This window comes from Stegostoma tigrinum, chromosome 23, assembly GCF_030684315.1.
Source record: "Stegostoma tigrinum isolate sSteTig4 chromosome 23, sSteTig4.hap1, whole genome shotgun sequence".
Taxonomy (NCBI): domain Eukaryota; kingdom Metazoa; phylum Chordata; class Chondrichthyes; order Orectolobiformes; family Stegostomatidae; genus Stegostoma; species Stegostoma tigrinum.
In genome coordinates this window covers 20,164,633-20,191,737 of record NC_081376.1, presented here as the reverse complement: position 1 = coordinate 20,191,737, position 27,105 = coordinate 20,164,633, and the positions used below count along the sequence as shown (strand labels likewise).

The 27,105-nt window shown below is 43.3% G+C and overlaps 2 protein-coding genes across 9 annotated transcripts in view; one reads left to right on the top strand and one right to left on the bottom strand.

Annotated features, from left to right (window-relative positions):
* The first annotated feature begins 3,336 nt into the window (after positions 1–3,336).
* On the top strand, positions 3,337–19,788 carry atpaf2 (ATP synthase mitochondrial F1 complex assembly factor 2). The gene is made up of 8 exons (XM_059653971.1): positions 3,337–3,623; positions 5,729–5,773; positions 8,021–8,169; positions 11,570–11,667; positions 13,311–13,391; positions 13,706–13,818; positions 14,655–14,770; positions 19,070–19,788. The coding sequence occupies exons 1-8, from the start codon at positions 3,518–3,520 to the stop codon at positions 19,205–19,207; spliced, it is 846 nt and encodes a 281-aa protein (XP_059509954.1). The 5' UTR covers positions 3,337–3,517; the 3' UTR covers positions 19,208–19,788.
* Positions 19,427–27,105, bottom strand: part of drc3 (dynein regulatory complex subunit 3) — a 41,527-nt gene continuing 33,848 nt past the window's right edge. For 7 of the 8 annotated variants that reach the window (XM_059653966.1, XM_059653965.1, XM_059653967.1 and 4 more), the window contains 3 exons: positions 24,515–24,638; positions 22,698–22,829; positions 19,427–20,672 (listed from right to left, as the gene is read on the bottom strand). In XM_059653966.1, coding sequence (XP_059509949.1) covers positions 20,562–20,672; positions 22,698–22,829; positions 24,515–24,638 — 367 coding nt within the window. In that variant the 3' untranslated portion in view covers positions 19,427–20,561. Of the gene's footprint in view, positions 20,673–21,770; positions 22,195–22,697; positions 22,830–24,514; positions 24,639–27,105 lie in introns of those variants that run through there. The other variant, XM_059653970.1, reaches the window with a different exon arrangement.

Sequence of the window (27,105 nt, the reverse complement as noted above, 5' to 3'; positions counted from 1 at the left end):
GTGTTGCGGGAAATGTGGGAGATGCGGTCAAGGGCGTTCTCGACCACTGCGGGGGGAAAGTTGTGGTCCTTGAAGAACATGGACATCTGGGATGTGCGGGAGTGGAATGCCTCATCCTGGGAGCAGATGCGGCAGAGGCAGAGGAATTGGGAATAGGGGATGGAATTTTTGCATGAGGGTGGGTGGGAAGAGGTGTATTCTAGGTAGCTGTGAGAGTCGGTGGCTTGAAATGGACATCAGTTTCTAGCTGGTTACCTGAGATCATCTCCAACACCATCCATGACCTCATCCACCAAACCATCATCTCCAACACCATCCATGACTTCATCCACTAAACCATCATCTCCAACACCATCCATGACCTCATCACCTCAGGGGACCTCCCACCCACAGCCTCCAACCTCATTGTTCCCCAATCCCGCATGGCCCATTTCTATCTCCTTCCCAAAATCCACAAACCTGCCTGCCATGGTCGACCCATTGTCTCAGCCTGTTCCTGCCCCACCGAACTCATCTCCACCTATCTAGACTCCATTTTCTCCCCTTTGGTCCAGGAACTTCCCACCTACGTCCGTGACACCACCCACGCCCTCCACCCCCTCCAGGACTTCCAATTCCCTGGACCCCAACACCTCATTTTCACCATGGACGTCCAGTCCCTATACACCTGTATTCCTCATGCAGATGGCCTCAAGGCCCTCCGCTTCTTCCTGTCCCGCAGGCCCGACCAGTCCCCCTCCACCGACACCCTCATCCGCCTAGCCGAACTCGTCCTCACCTTCAAGAACTTCTCTTTCGATTCCTCCCACTTCCTACAGACAAAGGTGGTGGCCGTGGGCACCCGCATGGTCCCCAGCTATGCCTGCCTCTTTGTAGGTTACGTGGAACAGTCCCTCTTCCGCACCTACACAGGCCCCAAACTCCACCTCTTCCTGCATTACATTGATGACTGTATCAGCGCCGCCTCTTGCTCCTCAGAGGAGCTTGACAGTTCATGCACTTCACCAACACCTTCCACCCAAACCCCAAGTTCACCTGGGCGATCTCCAACACATCCCTCACCTTCCTGGACCTCTCAGTCTCCACCTCAGGTAACCAACTAGAAACTGATGTCCATTTCAAGCCCACTGACTCCCACAGCTACCAAGAATACATCTCCTCCCACCCACCCTCCTGCAAAAATTCCATCCCCTATTCCTAATTCCTCCGCCTCCGCCGCATCTCCTCCCAGGATGAGGCATTCCACTCCCGCACATCCCAGATGTCCACGTTCTTCAAGGACCACAACTTTCCCCCGCAGTGGTCGAGAACGCCCTTGACCGTGTCTCCCGCATTTCCCGCAACACATCCCTCACTCCCTGCCCCCGCCACAACCGCCCCCAGAGGATCCCCCTCATTCTCACACACCACCCCACCAACCTCCGGATACAACACATCATCCTCCAACACTTCCGCCATCTACAATCCGACCCCACCACCCAAGCTATTTTTCCATCCCCACCCTTGTCTGCCTTCCAGAGAGACCACTCTCTCCACGACCCCCTTGTCCGCTCCACAATCTTCTCCAACCCCACCACACCTGGCACCTTCCCCTGCAACCGCAGGAAGTGCTACACTTGCCACCACACCTCCTCCCTCACCCCTATCCCAGGCCCCAAGATGACCTTCCATGTCAAGCAGATGTTCACCTGCACATCTGCAATGTGGTATACTGTATCCATTGCACCCGGAGTAACTTCTTCTACATTGGGGAAATCAAGCGGAGGCTTGGGGACCGCTTTGCAGAACACCCCCACTCAGTTTGCAATAAACAACTGCACCTCCCAGTCGCAAACCATTTCCACTCCCCCTCCCATTCTTTAGATGGCATGTCCATCATGGGCCTCCTGCAGTGCCACAATGATGCCACCCGAAGGTTGCAGGAACAGCAACTCATATTCCGCCTGGGAACCCTGCAGCCATATGGTATCAATGTGGACTTCACCAGTTTCAAAATCTCCCCTTCCCCCACCGCATCCCTAAACCAGCCCAGTTCATCCCCTCCCCACACTGCACCACACAACCAGCCCAGCTCTTCCCCTCCACCCACTGCATCCCAAAACCAGTCCAACCTGTCTCTGCCTCCCTAACCTGTTCTTCCTCTCACCCATCCCTTCCTCCCACCCCAAGCCGCACCCCCATCAGCCTATCTCTGATAATGGGAACTGCAGATGCTGGAGATTCCAAGATAATAAAATGTGAGGCTGGATGAACACAGCAGGCCAAGCAGCATCTCAGGAGCACAAAAGCTGACGTTTCGGGCCTAGACCCTTCATCAGAGACCTTCTCACCTATACTCTCCTCTCTACCTATCGTGTTTTCTCTGCATCTTCGGTTTCCCTCCCACTCTCTCCCTATTTATTCCAGTTCCCTCTGCCCATCCCCCTCTCTGATGAAGGGTCCAGGCCCGAAACGTCAGCTTTTGTGCTCCTGAGATGCTGCTTGGCCTGCTGTGTTCATCCAGCCTCACAGCTTATCTCTGTTTCCCTAACCTGTTCTTTCTCTCACCCATCCCTTCCTCCCATCTCAAGCCGCACCTCCATTTCCTACCTACCACCTCATCCCACCTCCTTGGCCTGTCCATCTTCCCTGGACTGACCTATCCCCTCTCTACCTTCTCACCTATACTCTCCTCTCTACCTATCCTGTTTTCTCTCCATCTTCGGTCCGCGTCCCACTCTCTCCCTATTTATTCCAGTTCCCTCTCCCCATCCCCCTCTCTGATGAAGGGTCTAGGCCCGAAAAGTCAGCTTTTGTGCTCCTGGGATGCTGCTTGGCCTGCTGTGTTCATCCAGCCCCACACTTTGATATCCAGTTAGCTCATAACTGTTTCTCTTGTAATTTGAAATCTCGTATTCATTCATTTTTACGCAAAAGCTGACATGGCACTTGGAGCACAAGGAAACAAATCTTATGATACGAGCTTCAATCAGAACTTTAGTAGGAGTATGCTGATCCGGCCTTTAATTCCATTACTGTTTATGGTGTACATACAACCTGGCTCTTGTGTTTCCTACATTAAAATAGTGACTACGCTTCAGAAAGTGGTTAATTAACTTGTACACCATAAAAGGTATTACAGAAAGAGATTCATTGTTATTTATCACTAATTTTCAGTGTTACACAGGAATTAAAATACATCCTCTACTCTGAGAGGTAAAGTCACGGTTAGGAACTTTTCAGTGATTGGAAACTTTTGATAAAAGGCATCCACGTGATTGGATCATCCCCGACCAGCTTCCATGAAGCCCCGCCCCCTGCTATTTGATTGACCCGTGTGCCGCCTTGTGATTGGATACAGGGCACATCCGTCAACGCATGTTTTGCGGGGTGGCAGGTCAGCAACATGGCGACGGCCTGAAGGAGAGTATTTGCTGAATGTGAATGTCTTCCGAAGCTCAGTGGTGGATTCAGTGAGCGATTTACGGCAGCAGCCGTTGCCCCGTTGGTGCGATTCCTCTGCCGAGGCTGCGGGACCATGTTGTGCCGTCTCTGGGCCCGGGTGCTCCCTCGGCTCAGGCCTGGGGTTGGTTCCCAGATGATGGGAAGGACGGTGGAGTGGCGGCGGCAGTATCCAGCAGCGGGTGGGTGAGCCAGAGCAATGGAAGCCAAACATGTCATAACATTCAGAGGTAGTAAGATCTGCTGATGCTGGAGTTAGAGGTCACCCCGTGTGGAGCTTGATGAACACAGCGGGCCGGAGGAACAGGAAAATTCATGTTTCGGGTCGGGACCCTTCTTCAGAAAATCTGAGAGATTGGAAACTGGGATAATAAAATGTGAGGCTGGATGAACACAGCAGGCCAAGCAGCATCTCGGGAGCACAAAAGCTGACGTTTCGGGCCTAGACCCTTCATCAGAGAGGGGGATGGGGTGAGGGTTCTGGAATAAATAGGGAGAGAGGGGGAGGCGGACCGAAGATGGAGAGTAAAGAAGATAGGTGGAGAGGAGAGTATAGGTGGGGAGGTAGGGAGGGGATAGGTCAGTCCAGGGAAGACGGACAGGTCAAGGAGGTGGGATGAGGTTAGTAGGTAGCTGGGGGTGCGGCTTGGGGTGGGAGGAAGGGATGGGTGAGAGGAAGAACCGGTTCGGGAGGCAGAGACAGGTTGGACTGGTTTTGGGATGCAGTGGGTCGGGGGGAAGAGCTGGGCTGGTTGTGTGGTGCAGTGTGGGGAGGGGATGAACTGGGCTGGTTTAGGGATGCAGTAGGGGAAGGGGAGATTTTGAAACTGGTGAAGTCCACATTGATATCATATGGCTGCAGGGTTCCCAGGTGGAATATGAGTTGCCCATCCTTAAACCAGCCCAGTTCGTCCCCTCCCCCCACTGCACCACACAACCAGCCCAGCTCTCCACCCCCCCCCCCCCCCCGCCACTGCATCCCAAAACCAGTCCAACCTGTCTCTGCTTCCCTAACCGGTTCTTCCTCTCACCCATCCCTTCCTCCCACCCCAAGCCACACCCCCAGCTACCTACTAATCTCATCCCACCTCCTTGACCTGTCCGTCTTCCCTGGACTGACCTATCCCCTCCCTACCTCCCCACCTATACTCTCTCCACCTATCTTCTTTACTCTCCATCTTTGGTCCGCCTCCCCCTCTCTCCCTATTTATTCCAGTTCCCTCTCCCCATCCCCCTCTCTGATGAAGGGTCTATGCCCGAAACGTCAGCTTTTGTGCTCCTGAGATGCTGCTTGGCCTGCTGTGTTCATCCAGCCTCACATTTTATTATCTTGGAATTCTCCAGCATCTGCAGTTCCCATTATCTCAGATTGGAAACTGGGAATCGATTACAGAGAGTCAGCCGTGTGTCCGTGGGACCACCTGAGCCTCTGAGCTTCAGGATTGTAGATTCGATCCTGTTCCACAGACTCGAATACAGAATCCAGGTTGATACAAAAAAAACATAGCTCACAGAGTTAGTTCTTTCGAACGAGGCATTAAACTGGAGCTCCCTCTGACCACTCAAGTGGCCGCAAAAGTTCTAGACCATTTAAAGAAGAGCAGGGAAATTCTGTCCAGTGTTTATCCTCTAACAAAAGTCATGAAAATGTTCTTTTATCGTTGTCATAAACAGATGGGCTCGAGCACCCCAGAAGAGGCCGCACGTTGGCTGTAAATCACTCTCTGTCCACAACCTGTGAAATTAGCTGTACAAGTACCACTGCTTGCCTTCTGTACACATTGTTGTTAAGATATGTATAGAATGGCTTCCTAAGCAGCATGGGATCCAAAACTGGTATTTTAGAGTTTTTGGTTGTAATCTATGTTTAGAACAAGAATAAGGTCAAGTAAATATTAGCCTGGCCTGGCTGTCAAGACACCTTTCCTTTGCTTGTTTGAAATTTTAAGTTTTTAGTAAATTTTTCTGATGAGCAACGTGGTGGAATACAGTACAGGTTCTGAGCCCTTTAGGACTGTTCTACAATGGCCTCAGTGGCTGTGACCAGTGTAATAATTCAGCAAACTAGAGGTATTTGCTTGATTCTTTGAAGGTACCTGGACAGAAGTCCCAAAAAATCGTGCTTGATTTGGGTAATTATGTAAGTCGCTTATGCTGTAACTGGGTTAAATTGCTGTGCACACTTGGAGTATATTATTGTAGATGCACTGTTGCTGTGGTGCAAGTTTCAGCAAATACAGATAAATAAAAGTCATCTAATTATTTTTGTAATTTTACTGTTTTTTAGAGCGGAAGAAATTTTATCAGGATGTTAGCATTTCTCAAGGGGAAGGTAAGACTTGTGCTTTCCAGTCTGATATTTAAAAGTAGTGTTTTTTATTTAAGATTAGATTAGATTCCCTACAGTGTGGAAACAGGCCCTTTGGCCCAACAAATCTACACCGCCCCTTGAAGCATCCCACCCAGACACATCACCCTATAACCCACATATCCCTGAACACTACGGGCAATTTAGCATGGCCGATCCACCTGCACATCTTTGGGCTGTGGGAGGAAACTAGAGGACCCGGAGGAAATCCACACAGACACAGGGAGAATGTGCAAACTCCACACAGACAGTCGCCTGAGGCTGGAATTGAACCTGGGTCCCTGGCACTGTGAGGCTGCAGTGCTAACCACGGAGCCACCGTGCCGCCCTACTGTTGAATTTCTTTGAGTCATCCAGTCAATGATGGTGATCTCCATCCTTGCCTTGCTCATCTGTTGAAATCACATTTATGTCTTTCTTATTTTTATACAACATTCGAGCATACTCCTACCTGGCTTCACATAACCTTCAGCTCATAACTATCTGCCTGAATCTTAACTCTCACCAATTCCTATTCATCCACCATTTCTCTGCTTGCTAACCCAATTTTAAAATTCTCATTTGTTTTCAAACCTATCCAAGAGCCCATTTGCCTTTCCTCATCTCTGTAATCTCTTCTGAAATATCTACTGTTTTAAGTATTGTCTTTGTGGATCGCTGCTTTGAATCACACTAACGTTGGTGGCCAAACCTTCAACTGATCTCCTGGAATTCCATTGCTGATCCTCTGTGTTTATCAGTCGTCCTTTAAAATCTACCCCTTTGATCCATTTAGACATTTCACTTGTTAAACGTAGTTTGTAAATGCAAATCTACTTGTTGCTGAAAGTGCCAAACAGGGCATGTGAAATGAATCAGCTGAAAGTTAGTTGCATTGGAAAGGCCTGAACTGTTGAGCTCCATGTTGAGCTCATTACTTAACTGTTGGCAGAGCTCAAGTACACTTGGTAGTCATAGAATCCTTACAGTCACACTGTAGTCCACACTGACCTTCCAAAGACCATCCCACCCAGACCCATCCCCCTACCCTCTCTCTGGAACCCTGAATTTCCCATGGCTAACCTACACACCCTGAGCACTATGGGAAATTTATCATGGCCAATCCACCTAACTTGGACTGTGGGAGGAAACCAGACCACCTGGGGGAAACCTATGCAAACTCCACACAGACAGTCGCCTTAGAGTGGAATTGTCCCTGGGTCCCTGGCACTGTGAGTCAGCAGTGCTAACTACTGAGCTACTGCTGCACTGGTAACTCCAGGTAATAGCAAGTCATGTTTCTATGAACTGGATTTATAAACCTTATTGCCTGAAAAGATTGGTCAAATTTCTATAATAGCAAATTACATTATTATTAATTGATTTGCAGTATTATTGAACATATTTTCTCTGCAGCTTGATTGTGTGAAAGTTTGTGGGTCTTTCCATTTGAGGTCCAAGGTACATTTTCAGGGCAATGGGAAAGAGCAGAGAATGGTACACCTGGGATAGCTCTTTCAGAGAACTGGCACAGGCACAATGATCTAATGGTCTCCTGTGTTCAATGATCTTATGTCTCACCTTGCCCTTGGACATGAACACATTGCCAAATTGTACTCTTAAAAATACTGGTAGATGTAATTGTGGAATTTAGACGGATTGTTAACCTTTACCATTTTTTTTGTTAAGTTTTGAATCCTACTGTGTTGCTTTATTGTAGCTCTAACTGGTGCAGGAACATTGCTCCACTTAGATGCAAGTCTCAGCAACAGCTACACACCCAGAAGAAAAATGTTAATGGATGCCTTCAGTATCATGCTTGGCTCTAGCTCATCCCAATTTTAAAGCAGAACCAGACCAAAGTAATTAACACTTTCAAACTTGATTTGTATTTCGGCTCTGCTTAAAATAAGTAGTATGAATTTTTTATCATGTAAAACAAAAAATTATTTATAGGTTATTTTATTGCACTTGATCCCTGGTTGGTACCTTAACGAGCAGCGACAGCGAGGGTAAAACTGGCATTTGCATACTGTAACGGTTATGTTACTGAAAATATTGGATTTTGTAAATTGTTAGAGCACACCAGTGATTGATGGTTACAACAATTAACTCTTGTTTGGGCAGAACTATTTTATCACAGAAGCCAAATGTTTTTGCTGAAAGCCTGAAACACACCGTGTATGACTGTCAGTCCATTGATTTAAGAGAGTGTTTCATTGCCTTTTGCAGGAGGAGCATTTGAGATAAACCTGGACCGTAGGAAACTGAAGACACCTCAAGGAAAGTTGTTCACGGTCCCCAGTGAAGCTCTGGCAATAGCTGTCGCCACAGAATGGGACTCTCAGCGAGACACGTTGCAGTTCTTTACCATGCATCTGGTATTATTTGTGCTTTTTTTAATGTACTGGAGTTCATGATTAATTTAAACCTACCAACATGGGTAAATCAACTAAGATAGAAAATGCTGGGGGAGGGAGAAATAACATTTCTGGCAGCATCTGTTGGGAGGGAAGCAGTATTAACCTTTCATTTTCATGATCTTTTGGTTGAACTGGAAAAAGAGAAAATTAACTGGTGTTACGCAAGTTCAAGAGTACGAAAACATAAGACATAGGAGTGGAAGTAAGGCCATTCGGCCCATCAAGTCCAGTCTGCTGTTTAAATCATGGCTGATGGGCATTTCAACACCACTTCCTTGCACTCTCCCTGTAGCCCTTGATTCCTTTTGAGATCAAGAATTTGTCGATCTCTGCCTTGAAGGCATCCAACGTCCCGGCCTCCACTGCACTCTGCGGCAATGAATTCCACAAGCCCACCACACTCTGGCTGAAGAAACGTCCTCTCATTTCAGTTTCAAATTTATCCCCTCTAATTTTAAGGCTGTGCCCACGGGTCCTAGTCTCCCCGCCTAACGGAAACAACTTCCTAGCGTCCACCCCTTCTAAACCAGACATTATCTTTAAGTTTCTATTAGATCTCCCCACAACCTTCTAAACTCTAATGAATACAATCCCAGGATCCTCAGCCGTTCATCGTACGCTAAACCTACCATTCCAGGGATCATCCATGTGAATCTCCGCTGGACACGCTCCAGGGCTAGTATGTCCTTCCTGAGGTGTGGGGCCCAAAATTGGACACAGTAATCTAAATGGGGCCTTACTAGAGCCTTATAAAGCCTCAGAAGCACATCGCTGCTTTTATATTCCAACCCTCTTGAGATAAATGACAACATTACATTCACTTTCTTAATCACGGACTCTACCTGCAAGTTAACTTTTAGAGAATCCTGGACCAACACTCCCAGATCCCTTTGCACTTCTGATTTGCGAATTTTTTTACCGTTTAGAAAATAGTCCATGCCTGTATTCTTTTTTTCCAAAGTGCAAAACCTCACATTTATTCACATTGAATTTCATCAGCCATTTCCTGGACCACTCTCCTAAACTGTCCAAATCTTTCTGCAGCTTCCCCACCTCCTCAGTACTACCTGCCTGTCTACCTATCTTTGTATCATTGGCAAACATCGCCAGAATGCCCCCAGTGCCTTCATCCAGATCATTAATATACAGGTGAACAGCTGTGGCCCCAATACTGAACCCTGCGGGACACCACTTGTCACCGGTTGCCATTCCGAGAAAGAGCCTTTTTATCCCAACTCTTTGCCTTCTGTCAGACAGCCAATCCTCAATCCAAGCCAGTAGCTCACTTCGAACACCATGGGTCCTCACCTTGCTCAGCAGCCTCCCGTGAGGCACTGTATCAAAGGCCTTTTGGAAGTCTAGATAGATAACATCTACTGGGTTTCCCTGGTCTGACATACTTGTTACCTCTTCAAAGAATTCTAACAGGTTTGTCAGGCACGACCTCTCCTTACTAAAACCATGCTGACTTGTTTTAATCTGACCCTGCACTTCCAGAAATTTAGAAATCTCATCCTTGACAATGGATTCTAGAATTTTACCAACTACCGAGGTTCGACTAATCGGCCTATAATTTTCCATCTTTTGCCTTGATCCTTTCTTAAACAAGGGAGTTACAACAGCAATTTTCCAATCATCTGGGACTTTCCCTGTCTCCAGTGACTTTCGAAAGATCACGACCAAAGCCTCCGCTACTTCCTCAGCCGCCTCCCTCAGAACTCTAGGATGTAGCCCACCGGGGCCAGGAGATTTATCAATTTTTAGACCCTTTAGCTTTTCTAGCACTTTCTCTTTTGTAATGCCTACCATATTCAACTCTGCCCCCGGCTCTCCCTAATTGTTGGCGTACTACTCATGTCTTCCACTGTGAAGACTGACGCAAAGTACTTAAGTTGTTCAGGTATTTCCTTATCTCCCATCACTAGCCTTCCAGCATCAATTTGGAGCGGCCCAATGTCTACTTTTGCCTCTTGTTTGTTTCTTATGTATTGAAAGAAGCTTTTACTATCATTTCTAATATTACTAGCTAGCCTACCTTCATATTTGATCTTCTCCTTCCTTATTGCTCTCTTTGTTTTCCTCTGTCTGTTTTTGTAGCCTTCCCAATCTTCTGATTTCCCAGTGCTCTTGGCCACTTTATAGGCTGTCTCTTTTTCTTTGATACATTTCCTGACTTCCTCTGTCAGCCATGGCTGTCTAATCCCACCCCGGATAATCTTTCTTTTCTTTGGGATGAACCTCTGTACTGTGTCCTCAATTACACCCAGAAACTCCTGCCATTGTTGGTCTAATGTCTTCCCAATACATGCCAAGAGAAAACACAAGGGAAATTCTGTGAAGGCTATAGTGACAAGAGGTGGTAATAGAACAAATACAGTAACCAAAATTGGCGCTATAAATGTCATCACAGAATTATTACAATATACTGTCAGAAGTATTGGAAGCAATGACGATGTCCATGGAATTGTAATCCAGGCCAATTCTCTGGGGACAGGAATTCAAATCCCACCATGGCAAATAGTGGAGTTTATATTCAATTAATTAATTTTGAAATTGTAAATTAGTTTTAAAAATTGTGACCACAAAATTATCATAGATTGTTGTAAAAGCCCATCAGGTCACTCATGTTCTATAGGGAAGGAAATCTGCTGCCCTGACCTGATCTGGCCTACATAAGGTCCAGAGCCACAGCTTAAGTACCCTTGAAATGGCCTGTCAAGTCACTCCATTCATGCGAGGTGTCTCAAGTAGGAATGGGCGACAAATGCTGGCTTTGCAGGTGATAGCAGCTTCCTATGCAAGAATAAACAGTGATACTGATCTGAAATTGTATGAAACAATAAATCACCCAACTCAAGTTTGTGCCTCCCAATTCTGACTTCATACATGTCAATGCAGGTACATACACAGGGATAGTCAGGTCAAGAGGACCACAATTTTTCCAGTTCCTTCTTGAGAAAATGCTGTGCAGTTGCAGTCTTTCAGCTGATGCACTAAATTGTTTGTCTCCATAATGGGGGGGAAAGGAGTCTACAATACAATAAAGAGGGAAGCTCTGGCTAATTTTAATCCCTCAATCATCATTATTTGGTCATATGACATTGTTCATGGAATCTTTTTGTATGCAAACTGGCTGCTATGTTTTTTTTCTACACTATCAGCATCTGCACTTCAAAGTAGTAGTAGACTATTGTAAAGCATTTTAGAACTTTGGGTTATGAAGGGTTCTGTACAAATGGGAGTTTACATTTCCTGACCAAATCAGAACATCTTGCAAAGCTTCACTTGATGAACTTTGAAGTTCCATGACTATTATGGAGGAAAAGTATTACCTGAATCTAAACTTTTCTTTGATTAGACAACCTTATGCAACACCGCACTGGATAATCCCACACAAAGAACAAAAGCACAATTGATTAGGGCAGCTCTCAAATACCTGGATACGGATACTGTCTGGTAAGTCATATTTGCTTTGGGTGACAATGTTATTTCTACACCACACACACAAATGCTCAGGCCTTAAGAACTGAAGGAACACAACTGGAATTTTCTTGTTGCCAATTCATGATACTGACTAATTATGCTGAGAGTTGTGGAAAAGAGACAGATGGAGTAGTGGTTTGGGAAAATAGGTGATCAGTGCAGTTCAATGGAGAAAAGTATAAAAGAATGAATTTTGAAAGAGAAACCTGGGGAAATTAAACAGATGGGTACAGAAGTAGACTATTCAATAATTGAAGCCTGTCCTGTCAATCAGACTGATTTGTATTTAACCTCATTTACCGGCCTTCGCTGTGCATCTCCAAATACTTCATTGCAGCAAAAAAAAATACACAATTCATTAAATGTGCCAACTTTCAGTAGAGGAGATCTCAAAAAAAAAAAAGCAATATTTAGGTTTGTATCTGGAATACAGAAGCAAAAAGCTGCTGCTGCACTAGTACAGGGCTGAATTCTGCATTTGTTGAATATTCTGTACAGTTTTAGGCACTTCATTGTAGGATAAATTTAGGAAAGACAGAGGGATATAGTATTTTTGCCTGCAATAGATGTCAACAGGTTTGTGTGTGATCTGATTGGTTACAACAATCAACTGTTTTCCACTGGTTAGTCAGATAATCACAAAAGTTAACCTCAATATTTTACAGTCTATCCCTCTACCTTTTTATAGTCAGGTAGTTGGGCAGTATTTGGTTAGGGGGTTTCAGCGTTTAGTTTGGAGATTTGTGCAGGTTTGCTAATTCCTGCCCAAGTCTTCTGCCATTGCATGGAATGGAAGCAGTGAGCAGCTGGGAAAGCAGATAACATTTAATAGACACTCTGCACAGAATCATTGGAATTTGTATATTCTTTGAGAATCTTTGAAAGGGGAGTACATTCTCGCTTAAAATGGCAGGTTTGAATAATTTCCTGTTATCAGTTGTTGAGTCAAAACTCCAGTCAAGACAGTGAGCTTTAACCCCTAGGAGCATGTCTAAAATTCAGGCACACATTGCCAGACCATGTTACTGAACATCTGAATTTTTAACATGCTGTCTCATCAGACAGGCTTCCTATGAGATGTGCAAATTGGCAGAGGTGATTTGCACAAGTTTGCTGGACTTGTGTGTCTCTACAACGTTACATGTTAGTCAGGTCAACCCATTAACTTGGTTTGAGGATCTTATTGGTGCATTTAAACTGCAACATTAGTTAAGTGCTAGAGAATGATGTCTCCCTGCTCCTGGCATTTCATGAGTATATGATTCTGAGCTAGGAGTTAGACATCAGATTTATTGGAGTAAATAGCGCACAACTCAACAGAGCTAGTTGACCAGAAGGCAAGTGATTTGCAAGATGGTAGGTTTGAACTTTTTTGGTTAATGTTTACAAACCCAGTCTGAAAAATGGAGAAAGAGGAACATGCTGATACAAGATTGAAGTGCATGGATGGACAAAAAGTCAAACAAATAATTGTACAGAAGGAGGTTAGTAGAGCCAGAAAAATTTTGCAAAAGTGGGTGAAAACAATTGCAGCTAAGAAACAATATCATGGCTTTCTGTGAATGAGCTTAAAACGGACCTTTCTTAGCTATGTTTATTTCTGTTGTTTTGATCAGTTACAGAGTGGAGGAGCCACCTGGTTTAGTAGAACTCCAAAGAAATGAATGGAATCCAGTCATCAAATGGATAGAGAACAGGTGAGTGCAAGAAGATTTCCTGAATGCCTGGGACAGAGTCAGTACTGTGTCTTGTCTGTGACAAAATAACCCAACTCACCTTACCTATTGAAGGGGAATACTCAATGGAATAGTCACTTCGGTTTTAGTTAAGAGTTTGATGGGGATTTGCTTCAGCTGTGAGTGGTTGTAAAGAGACAGTATTTTGCATTATCTTTCAGCCATATTAATCAATCAGAGAAGAAGGAGTCACCCAGAATTAAATGCACCCAAGGTTGATGCTGTGCTGATGCTGATTTATTTGTTTCATACTGGTTTTTGCATCTTTCAAACAGATATAATGTTGTGATTGGCACCTCCACAAGTATCTTGGGACTGAACATTCCAGAGGAAACTAAGCAGACCTTTGAGCAGCACCTGTCCTCGTACAATTCCTGGGCACTTGTAGGTTTGTGATCTCGTAAGTCTTTGTTTTAGCCAGATATTCTGGAACAGAAGGTAAAACTTAATGTTTCCTTTTCCTTTAGCTCGATGCAGTGGTCTAATTATCCTTGTATCAAGGGCAAGAATCACAAGCTGCACTTCTGTTGTGCTTTACCTAGAGTGAAATATTTGGAAGCAGTTTAGCTTTGAGGAAAAACAGTGGGTGCCTAGTACAAGGGGAAATGGTGAGGATAGTAAAAGCATAGATAGACTGTGTTTATAATCAAATGATTCTGGGAGTAAGAACATGAGCATAAATGTGCGGGCTGACCGTGTCTGAAAAAGTGATCCCAAAGACGGTGATCTCAAGTTGTCAATTACTGTTTAAGGAATGCAGATCCAGATAGTCGCACAGGCAAGTAGAAATTGAAAATTGGGAATGGGATTGTTGTTTTCAAATCTTTCACCTTGTTTTTTTGAAGAATACTGTGAAATAAATGATGGATTTGCAGGGTAACAATCTAACAGACTGTTATGAACATGCCTTCCTCGGCTTTTATGCTTGAAATGAAGAGATGTACAAGGCAAGAGATTTTTTAAATGGTTTTATACAGCTCACACAGCGTGGGAGGAACTTGTCTTTCACCCCTACAACCGTAATTCTTTGCATTCAATCAGAGGTTCCATTCTAAAAAGAACTTTACTGTGACTGGGGAAGTAAGTGATTTGCCAGATATTCATTTCTCACTTTTCAAGTGCGCATTGCCAACTACTCAAGCTTTTGAATTTACAATCAGGGTAATCATTGCTGAATTCACTGCCCTGCATATTTTTCTTTTCATGATGGCTTTGATTTTGTAGGTCTGGAATATGTTGTCCATCAGCTGAAATCAGTGGTTCTTTCATTAAATCTAATTGATCGAAATTTGGATGTGGAGAAAGCTGTTTTGCTGTCTCGACTTGAGGAGCAATATCAGGTGAGGGTGATGTCGTATACTGGGTGCAGCTTATGTGTTCCTACAATGCTCAGACCTCCAGTTACTCAATGACATCGGTTTGGCTTTTTGCTCCCTGCATTGTGAAGCATGCAGGCTGTTCTGAGTTGTACGTGAAACTATGAAACCTGATGTGCAAGGTTTTGTTTGGGTTAGAATCATAACCCTATGGAGAAATGTGTTTTTTTTTTAATGGGTCTGCTTCACCATGAGTTGTTTGAACCAAAGGCTTGAAAAACGAATAATTTGAGACCAAGCTTGCTGCTTGTAGAATAACTGGGAATGCAGTTCAGGTAATCATGAGAAATTATTTTTTCTGGCCTTGTAAGTAGCAGCCTTTCCCTATCAGGAAGATTCCATGACAAATGATTTTAAATATAAGTACACTCTTGGGATATTTATAAGATGAGATACAGAACATTTAGCTTCGACAAGAAGCTAGAAAAGAAGGGGAAAAGTGGCTCTGTTATATGGTGGTGATATTAGCAATTAGGGAGGGCTGCCCTAAGTTCAATACAGAAGTGGTCTGCATCCTTCATTAAAATTGATCTCTCCCAGTTTGATGGTAACGCAAGTGTTGGGATATGCTTGACTGTGAAGTTTCTAAATTGTGGATGAATACAGTTCTCCCCTGATAATAAAATGTGAGGCTGGATGAACACAGCAGGCCAAGCAGCATCTCAGGAGCACAAAAGCTGACGTTTCGGGCCTAGACCCTTCATCAGAGAGGGGGATGGGGTGAGGGTTCTGGAATAAATAGGGAGAGAGGGGGAGGTGGACCGAAGATGGAGAGAAAAGATGATAGGTGGAGAGAGTATAGGTAGGGAGGGGATAGGTCAGTCCAGGGAAGACGGACAGGTCAAGGAGGTGGGATGAGGTTAGTAGGTACGAGATGGAGGTGTGGCTTGGGGTGGGAGGAAGGGATGGGTGAGAGGAAGAACCGGTTAGGGAGGCAGAGACAGGTTGGACTGGTTTTGGGATGCAGTGGGTGCAGGGGAAGAGCTGGGCTGGTTGTGTGGTGCAGTGTGGGGAGGGGATGAACTGGGCTGGTTTAGGGATGCGGTGGGGGAAGGGGAGATTTTGAAACTGGTGAAGTCCACATTGATACTATTGGGCTGCAGGGTTCCCAGGCGGAATATGAGTTGCTGTTCCTGCAACCTTTGGGTGGCATCATTGTGGCACTGCAGGAGGCCCATGATGGACTTGCCATCTAAAGAATGGGAGGGGGAGTGGAAATGGTTTGCGACTGGGAGGTGCAGTTGTTTGTTGTGAACTGAGCGGAGGTGTTCTGCAAAGCGGTCCCCATGCCTCCGCTTGTTTTCCCCAATGTAGAGGAAGCCACACCGGGTACAGTGGATGCAGTATACCACATTGGCAGATGTGCAGGTGAACCTCTGCTTAATGTGGAATGTCATCTTGGGGCTGGGATAGGGGTGAGGGAGGAGGTGTGGGGGCAAGTGTAGCATTTCCTGCGGTTGCAGGGGAAGGTGCCGGGTGTGGTGGGGTTGGAGGGCAGTGTGGAGCGAACAAGGGAGTCACGGAGAGAGTGGTCTCTCCGGAAAGCAGACAGGGGTGGGGATGGAAAAATGTCTTGGGTGGTGGGGTCGGATGGTAGATGGCGGAAGTGTCGGAGGATGATGCGTTGTATCCGGAGGTTGGTGAGGTGGTGTGTGAGAACGAGGGGGATCCTCTTTGGGCGGTTGTGGCGGGGGCGGGGTGTGAGGGATGTGTTGCGGGAAATATGGGAGATGCGGTCAAGGGCGTTCTCGATCACTGTGGGGGGAATGTTGCGATCCTTGAAGAACTTGGACATCTGGGATGTGCGGGAGTGGAATGTCTTATCGTGGGAGCAGATGCAGTGGAGGCGGAGGAATTGGGAATAGGGGATGGAATTTTTGCAGGAGGGTGGGTGGGAGGAGGTGTATTCTAGGTAGCTGTGGGAGTCGGTGGGCTTGAAATGGACTTTAGTTACAAGCTGGTTGCCTGAGATGGAGACTGAGAGGTCCAGGAAGGTGAGGGATGTGCTGGAGATGGCCCAGGTGAACTGAAGGTTGGGGTGGAAGGTGTTGGTGAAGTGGATGAACTCATATTCCGCCTGGGAACCCTGCAGCCTAATGGTATCAATGTGGACTTCACCAGTTTCAAAATCTCCCCTTCCCCCACTGCGTCCCTAAACCAGCCCAGTTCGTCCCCTCCCCCAGCTGCACCTAACAACCAGCCCAGCTCTTCCTCTCCACCCACTGCATCCCAAAACCAGTCCAACCTGTCTCTGCCTCCCTAACCTGTTCTTCCTCTCGCCCATCCCTTCCTCCCACCCCAAGCCACACCCCCATCTACCTACTAACCTCATCCCACCTCCTTGACCTGTCCGTCTTCCCTGGACTGACCTATCCCCTCCCTACCTCCCCACCTATACTCTCTCCACCTATCTTCTTTTCTCTCCATCTTCGGTCCGCCTCCCCCTCTCTCCCTATTTATTCCAGAACCCTCACCCCATCCCCCTCTCTGATGGGTCTAGGCCCGAAACGTCAGCTTTTGTGCTCCTGAGATGCTGCTTGGCCTGCTGTGTTTGTCCAGCCTCACATTTTATTTTCTTTGGATTCTCCAGCATCTGCAGTTCCCATTATCTCTGCTACAGTTCTCCCCTGATGGCTCTCAGAACCTCATGGATGCCCAGTTTTGAGTTGCTGAATTTATCCTAGATCTGTCCCCTGTTCACTCAGTAGTAGTGTCACACAATGCCACACATCTTGAATGTGAACGCATGCTTCATCTCCATGAGATTGTGTTGGTCTCGCTTATCTGTACTATCATGGGCAGATGAACATGTGGCTGATAGATTGAGGATGAGATCAAGTCATTGTGACCAGGCTTTAAGCAGGGATGTGTTGTTGCAATTATACAGGGCCTTGGTGCGGCCGCCCCTCGAATTTTGTGTGCAGTTTTGGTCACCCTTTCTGAGGAAGGATGCTCTTGCTGTCAAGGGATTGGAGTGAACATTTACCAGGCCGATTGCAGGGATGGCAGGATTGACATATGAGAAGAGATTGACTAGGTTAAGATTGCTCTTGATGGAGTTCCACAAATGAGGGGAGATCTCCTAGAGATTTATAAAGTTCTAACAGAACTAGACAGGGTGGATGCAGGGAGGATGTTCCAGATGGTGGGTGTGTCGAGAACCAGGGGTCATAGACTGAGAATTCAGGGCAGACCATTTTGGATAGAGATTTCTTCACCCAAAGAGTGGTGAGTCTGTGGAATTCATTACCACAGGAAGTAATTGATGCCAAAACATTGAATGAATTCAAGAGGCGATTAGATGTAGCACTTGGAGTGAACGGGATCAAAGGTTATGGGTGAAAGTGGGATTAGGTTATTGAGTTGGATGATCGGCCACGATTGTGTTGAATGGCAGATCAGGCTTGAAGGGCCGAGTGTCTGCCTCCTGTTCCTGTGTTCTACGTTCATATATAAGTTGTTTCTGCCTCTTGAGTTCCAGCATCACAGGCCATGTGACCCATTTACCAGCTAAGACCTTTAGGACATAGCCGGTAGTGGTGCCATTGACCCACATTTGGTGATGGAGATTGATGCCCACGTCAGTATATTCAGTCTTTGTTACCATCAGTGCTTCGTCCAAGTAGTCTTCAACACTGAGAATACAGTTGAGCAGGGAGTGGTCTTGACACTTGTGGACTCCCTAATTGTATACCACAGTGCTACTGCCAACTCTGTTGGTTCTGTCCTGCAAGTAGGATAATGCATCTCCAGAAACAATCAAGTTGATATCTGGGATATTGGGTGTCAGATATATTTTTGGGACTATTATTTTGGGGATATTAAACTTGGGAAAAGTGTTCCACAGACTAGTCAATAGCCTGGCTATTCTATTGATTGATGAGTCTGTGGAACAGTTGTCCCAGTTTTGACACAAGCCAATTTCTTCTTACAGAGGGGTGAGATGTGGGCATGGCAGTTTTAATAAAAAGTATTTACCAGTTGCTGTAAACCTTGAGTTGAACTTCAAATATCAATTCCAACAGTCCTTTATAGATTTGTTCCCTGAAGTCCCAAAACAGCAGGATCCCATGACTTTGGCTTTTGCTGTGCTTTTGACTGAGTCAGCATGATCTGTTTCAACAGTAAATGTAACCAACAAGCAAATGCATGTGTTTGCTAATGTCTGTTATCTTAAGTTGTGCTAATCTTTCACATGGATTCAGATTGGAATCAGTATTATAAGCACCAAAGTGACTCTCTTCTGCAATTTCTTTTCTCCAGATTGAAATGTGGGGAAATATTGAATGGGCACATGACTATGAACTGTATGAGCTTCGATCCCGTACAGCTGCTGGAACCTTGTTCGTCCACCTGTGTTCAGAGAGCTCGACTGTCAAACACAAGTTGTTGCAGGACTAAAAGCGATCAATTGTCTGTCCAGTCATGGGTCAAAACTATGATCAAATACATCACAGTAAAATATGATATTTCAGTTTGAACAGTCCTGTTCATTGAGAATTTTTCCAAGTTCAAAGAATTTGTCTTTTTTAAAGAAAATTTGCTTGTATTTAATTACATTACTAATTCCATGAAAATCTGGCAATTAATGATAGCAAATGTAAAAACTAAATCCTAATATTTAACAACAGTACTTCCATTCGTGTGAGCATTATTTTTCAAAATGTTTGAATAGAAACGGAAAGAAATAAATTATTATTTGTGCTCCCTCCGGCTCTTTTAATTATGTTTCTCTGTCCTAACCCTGTAGCTAAATGCCCTTCCCTCAAGAATCATTTATGGTAATCCTGTATGCTGTACACTATCCTTCTCCAGGATCCTGAAGTGTAGCGACCAGAACAGGATGCAGAATTTTAGTTGTTCGCTACAAACCAGAGCTCTATATGGGTTCACCATAACATCCTTGCATTTTTATTTAATACTTCTATTTATGAAGGTGAATTCCAAGCAAAATAATAGATCTTGAAATACACATGTATCCAAAATAGCACTAACAGCTGCAAAATACAAGACATTAAATTTTAACAAAAGAGAATGAAGACTTTTTTTAAAACTAAAGATTGGTCTTTTTGAAGAGTATAGATGTTGGTTTATTCACATTCTTTCTGGACTTCTCTTCATACATCAATGTCACATTTCAAAACTTGCACACTTTTGCCAAAGAAAATGGCTTACACTTTGGGGATCCAACAATGCTGCAAGGAGTAGGAGGGGGGAAAAAAAAGGATTAAAATCATAAAGTACTAATTTTGCAATGTGAAAAGGTTTCAAGTTGTAGAAGGAAGGGAAGAGTAAGGAGTCCTGGGAAAGAATGAGTTAGAGGAGATGCTGTACATGTGAGATAGTGAATGTTTGTAGCAGAATAACAAATGTTAATTTGCTGAAAAAATACAGTTTTAAAGGTCTACTCCAAGAAATGAGGGGTTTCCAGAAAAAGAACAGCTCTAGATAATAAAATTTTTGAGATGAGGCTAGTTTACCCTATCAGGTGCAGTGGAGACATTAATAGGGAACTATTAGTTCTCCATTACATTAAAAAGTGCTATAAAATAAATGTTGTCTCATAAGCGTTCCAACACCTACTAAGAATGGAGATGTGATGAGAGTAGATGGGCTGTAGTTGGGGCAGGGTGAACAATTTTAAAAACTTTAACCCCATTTAAATCTAGTTATGTTAGAACCTAGATAGGACAGGAACATAAGGATATGGAAACTGTATTGTACATCCCCTCCCTTTTAATGTTATATGTAGGGATTAGTTGGTCTCCTGGAGCTCCAGGAAATCTAGCTCATCCCGCCAGTGGGTGACGTAGATGTTAATTTCTAAAACTCGTTTACGGTTGCGATTTATTTCATCCGTATGCAGCTGCAAAACAAAAAAAAAATCACGTTACTGTGTTGTAATTTAAATAATTTGTTTCTTCCCTAATTTTGCTTCAGTTTAATCTTTTCTTTGTTAATCATCACTGTCCAATCCTGTGTTTTTAACTTCAACTGAGAAGGTGCATATCTACATCTGAATCATGTGATCTTTTGAACTGGTTTTGGTCACCTGAGGGGGTCAAAGAGAAGATTTGCGAAGGTATTTTCTCTATTATTGGCCCTTTTGCCTGTCCTGGAGACTGCATGGGCCAGGGCAGAAGATCTGTTTCACCATCATGCTATAACAATCAGGAGAGTCGATGGAGCATCTTGTTTCTTTCCCGTCTGGCAATTTTGTCTGCATCATCACCAACTCAATCTGCCCAAGAGTCAGTTGTGAATGCCCTTGCACAGTCATGGGTTGACATTTTTAATTATTTACTTTTTTCCCTCTTTTACTCCGACAGAAAGTATATAATTTCTAGTTGCTGCCTATCTAAATAGCTGTGGCTGAGATAGGAAACTAATTGATTCAGGGGAGAATAAACAACAATGTGGATGTAATGTAATGAGGCTACATTTTTAAAAAATCAGAGTCATTAAACTGAGGCCCTTTATGCTTTTCCATATGGGCATAAAACGTGGTCCTATTGTGAAGATGATCAGGAGAGTTTTCTCTAGGGTCACACCCACTATCTACCCCTCAACTTATATCAAGGAAATTATTTGGTTGTTATCATTTTGTGGGAGCATCCTGTGTGCTAAAATTTGTGCTAAGTTTCATACTGTACAATGGTGACTACACTTCATAAGTAATTCATTGGCTTTTGACCCTTTAGAAGAATGAGATTATGAAAGGTACTCTTAAAAACATAAGCTCTTTCTTTCTGAGTCTAAGGCTTTCACACACATTATCATAACCAGAACAGGCATTTGTTTAGGCTGATCTTTGAACAAGGAATTCATTTTAAGCTCAATGCAGGGCCTTTTATTAAAAATAACTACAAACCTCTAGTCTTAAACAATATAAATATTAGTGAACTATCGCTGTAGTTATTCGAGTAAAATTGATAACAGTACATGAACAATAAATATACAGAGGTTAAACATGGGTAAAAATAAACGATAGTCACATAAAGATGAAAGTAAGATCAAGCTCCAGTATTCTTGTAAGCCTGTTACTTTTTGAAGTTTCTCTTTCTGAAGTGAAAGGGTTGAAAATTGAAGTCAGATTCAGCAGCTGCAATAGTTAATTGAAAAATGTTTCTTCCAGTACAGTGGACTCATCAGGTAACAGGATTTGAGTTCCTCCTTAATTCTGTGGCTGTCACACTTGCAGATTACTGGGCTGTTTTGGCAGAACAGCTGAAGGTTTCTGTAGATTTTCCTCCTTTGTACTTCCTTTAACTGAGAACCGTCCCTGATGACATCTCTGGAAGGTCATTCTCTGGGTTCTGCCCTGTTTAGTGATCTGACTTGATCCCAAGTAAGGCAAAATCGCTGCTATGTTACATTGAAATGGGTCACTGTTTCAACAGGCAAAGAAGATAATTATGGTTAGGTCCTTTTCTGTCTCTTGCTTTGAATTCTCACATCTTTGGAAGGACCCATTGTGTTGTCCAAGAGTTAATCAAATTCTAAGTATTGCACTTCGTAACTGATGCTGAGAATAACATTGTTCAATAGGCTTTCAACTGGTCCATTCTAACGGATGATTGTCAGCTGTGATTTCAACCTCAGAAGGACTTTTCAAACTTATAGGATCTTTTCCCCAGTTTACAGATTTTAAAGCAGAAATGTTCTTAAGCTTTTTCTAAAAGATCAGCCAAAGAAGAACTGCTGTGATAGACATAATAATCCAATATTATATATTTACTTTTTGGGACTGTCAGCAGTTATAATTTGACGCATTTTCAGATGCCACTGATTTCAACAGTACTAAGTGAAGCAGGGGGACTTCAAATTATATGGCTCTTCACTTAGAGTGTCTAAAACCACACATGAAACTAAAGCATCTGGTTATCCTTACCGTTTCAATTGTGTCTGCAGCCCAGCCATTTGCCCTTGTCACCATCTTGTCTTCTTGGTTATCAATCTTAAGCAGATGCGTGTCATGTGATGCATTAACTGTATTGATTACTGTATCTTTATCTACAAACAGCTAAATAAAGGATCAAATAAAACACTTCATAATGATAATATTGTAATATATTATTTATATATTAATGATATTAATAATATTGCATAATTTGATAATATTAAAAAGTAATGTATTTTGGATGTTCCAAAATAGTTCATGAATAATTGGTGAGTTTCTTCTTTGACCTCACACTTAGTTTGTCTTGGCATGGGCTATTGCTCCACAAAGAGAATATGGGGCAGGGGGAACGGCAGTTAAATAATGACCAGAACATAAGGCTAATGTACTGGAGACATGGGTCCAAAGCCTATCGTGGCAAATAGTGAAGTTTAAATTCAGCAAGAGATCTGAAATAAAAATGAAATTGAATGACGCCAGGTAACAGTTGATTGTTCTAAAACTTATCTGGTTCACTGCTGTCATTTTATGGAAGGAAGTCTGCAATCCTGACCTTACATATGACCCCAGACTCCAGATTAGAGTTGTTAATTGCTGCCCTCTCAGCAATTAGGGATTTACAATATGTGCTTGCCTGGCCAAAGATACCCATATCCCATGAATAAGAACTAGCAACAAGAGTAAGAATTCAGCCCCTTGAGCCTGCTCGACGATTTACTATGATCATGGCTGATTATCCAACTCAGTACCCTGTTCCTGCTTTCTCCCTATATCCTTTTCGCCCCAAGAACTACCTCTTCTTGAAAACATTCAATGTTTTGGTTCCAGCCACTTTCTGTGGCAGTGAATTCTACCGTCTCTCCGCTCTTTGGATGAAGAAATTTTGCAACATTTCAGTTCTAAAAGGCCTGCTTTGAATCCTTAAACTGTGGCCCCTGGATCCAGGCAGGTAGCTTCACTGTATGTGAAGTCACATAGGAGCTGGATGCTGCATTTTGGGACCGAGCAGGTCAATGATCAAACTGCTAAGAATTGGGCTTGGGATTGGGTGCTACATTTGGGACATCTGAATGGGGCGGGGGGATGGGTGGTGGGGAATGGCCAGAATTGCAAATTTGAACTAAGTCTTAGTAGGAGGGATCCTGTAGACCGCATTGTTGGTTACAGGAATGGGTGTAAGGTTTGGGGTGGAGTGTGTACTTGTAATGTTTATTACAAGGAATTGTATTTTTTTAAACTGATCCAATGGCACCAAATCAAATTGAAGTGATTGAACAGTATGGTGTCTAGGACTGATATAGTGTCTGTAGCACAGAAACAAGCCATTTGATAGCAAAGGCCCGTGCAGTACGCCTGCTACTACATCTCTTCATCTAACCCCACCACGTATCCTTGCATTTTTTGTGCACTATCTAGTTTTCCCTCAATGTTTTACTTTAATTATTCTTCGTGGTGGTGCATTCCAAAATTCTTGGAAAAATTATTTTCTCTTTATTTTCTCAGTGGATTGTTTAATGACTTTCTAGCTTTGGTTGTTCCAACAAAGTGATACTGGGGTGTAAAGGGGAAAAAAGATGGAGCATCAGTGCATAGTGTGCTCGCACACCCCCATAGAACCAGCTTCACAGGAAGACTGCTGGAAGCTATCTAATTTGCCACTCACATCCACCTGAAGGAGAATAGAAAAACTTTTTTAGGAACATTGAACATTATATTTTCTGAAGAATATTTATTTCTCAAAGCTGCAAAAACTAATATTCTTGATTTTCAAATATGGACATGGAACATAGTGTAGAAAAATCTCTTACTGCTCGCAGTTCTTCTGGCATTTCCTCTTCCCCTTCATTTTTTCCCATTTTGTCATAACTACTCATGGCAATTTCCAAAATATTCTCATTGTGACGATTCTCTAGGTCTCGGCACTGAGCTATTGTGATTATGTTAAGGTTCCAAAAGCAGAACCGCATTCTTATTTATTTCACAAATGCACTTCCAATTGGCACTGACCTGTGCATTTTATAGATTCAGGCATAAGACCTCACGAATAAACAAGAGTGTTAGAGTTCTTTCATCATTAGAGTAATATAGAACTTATCTTTAATTTTACACAGGATATGGGTAGAACTGGTAAGCATTGGTTGCTCGTCCCTAACTAGCCTTGAGAAGTCATAATGAGTAGCCTGTTGACCTCTTTCATTTTGTGCAGTGTAAGTACTTGTAGAGTTCTATTCAGAAAGGAATTCCAGTACATTGGTCCAGCAATGATGACAGAATAATACTATGTCATGGTGATGTATGTTTTACAATGGAATTTTTGGGCACTGGTATTCCCATTCACCTGTTTCTCTTATTCCACCACAAAGAAGAGAGAGATCACAGTTTGGGAGGTGTTGGCAAAACTCACATGCATTGGTTCTTATTGGATAGGTACTACTTAAAAGCATTTTGACTTTGCTGAAAACTCAGTATACTAATGGGACAAATTTAGATTGGTCATGTTTTTTGTGAAAGGATGTATGACGGCAATTTTCCATATTGTCAGGTAGGTGCCATTATTACACCTGTACTAGAGTAGTTTGACTGGAAGTGCACGTAGTTCAGGAGCAAAGTGTTCAGCGCCACAGCTGAGATGTAAAAAGGGCCTGTACAGCTTTTGCTGTAGAAAATAGCTCAGCCATTTTGTGACTGGCATCTATGATGGTGAGGAGTTCAATAGGAAGATGGTCATTTACCCAGTTGTTTTGTCAGAAGGTGATTCAAAAGCTTCAACCTTATTTTGCTGGCTTCAGTGAAACTGGGAATGTTTGTGGAAACTTCTTCTCCCATGAGTGGTTTAATTGGTCCACACCTTTCACAACTGGACATAACTGGATAACAGACATTTGATCTGACCATTTGCTGTGGAATTATCTAGTTCTAGCTACAGTATTCCACTATTTATCATATTTAGTCATATGTTGTCGCTTAAGCAGTTTGGCATCTCATTTATGCATGTATGGTGATGCTCCTTGAATTTTCTCCTGCTATTACTGGAACCTGGTTCATCCCCAGCTTAGTGGGAATAGTAGAGCGTGGGGTATGCTGAACCACAAGTTTATAGATTTTGGTGGAATATTATCCTGCTGTTGCTGGCTCAATTCCTCATGGATACCCACTTTGAGCTCTTAGATCTGTTCTGAATCCATTTAGAATTTACCTGAATGAATCAGAATTAAATCCATTTCAAATCCCAGATAGCATGGTGATAGTGCCGTACAATATGATCCTACCAGACTGTGGTCTAACCTGGTACCTACACTTTCCAAGGAGGGAAATCAATGAATAATGATCAGAATTAAGAACCTTGACTGATCATTCTCTTTCCAAATGAAGGAACCACTTGTTGTGCTCGACTGTTTATTCTGCTGTGACCAGAGAATTTCACAAAGACAAAAGGCAGCTTCTCACTCAACTTCGATTGAACTTTTCACAATTTATTGACAATGAGAGGGGCCATAATAGAAATAGGATGCACAAGATTGGACTGAGATGATATGAAACAGATACAGGAACAACTTAACTTTTTAAAAAAAGTTCAGATATAAACTTTTCAGGCAATAATGAATCACTGACTAGTGTGTGTACTTATCTTGTACTTCGTGTGTGTACTTATCTAGACCCGTACTTATCTTGAGCTTTCATTCAAATTTGTAGAGAAAGAGACAATTGAAAAAGGTTCAATGAATGCTGCATCTCTACCACAGGGTAAATAAATCGATTTCTACTGTTTAATGACATTACATATGTCAAGTATTTGGTGACAAACAGTAAAAGATTTGCAATGTAACCATACTTGCTGTTAGATTTGAATTATCTTAAAATATATATTTTAATACAGCCGTTCTGGAAAATACTCAAGACTAAGTTAACCATCATATTATATTTCTGTGGGAAGAGAATTTGATGTTGCAACAAGAAGTTCCATATTCTAAATGATTGAAAGCTGCATCAAAATTTATAACTGGAGAAGCACACAAAATGTCTTCTCTTACAGAAAAGTGCTGAAAGACGCAAGGCCCAACAGCATCTGTTGAGACAGAAAGTTAATATTGCATGATTATGATGACTTTTTGTTACAACTATATTTGATGTTTTATATAGTACAAACTGGAGAGTTTTAAAATTGGAAGAGATGAAAATTATAAAGAAAACATGATTCAAGTCTAACTTTCCTGCTCCTATGATGCTGCTTGACCTGCTGTGTTCATCCAGCTCCACACATTGTTATCTAAAATTCTAAGCAGTTTGATATTGATGCTGTAGTGATTGCAATGAAGTCAGCCAGCTGGACCTCTAAATATGCAAGTTCCTTTATTGAAGCTGTTAATCTGTTCCTATCAGGGAACCTGGGATGACAGAT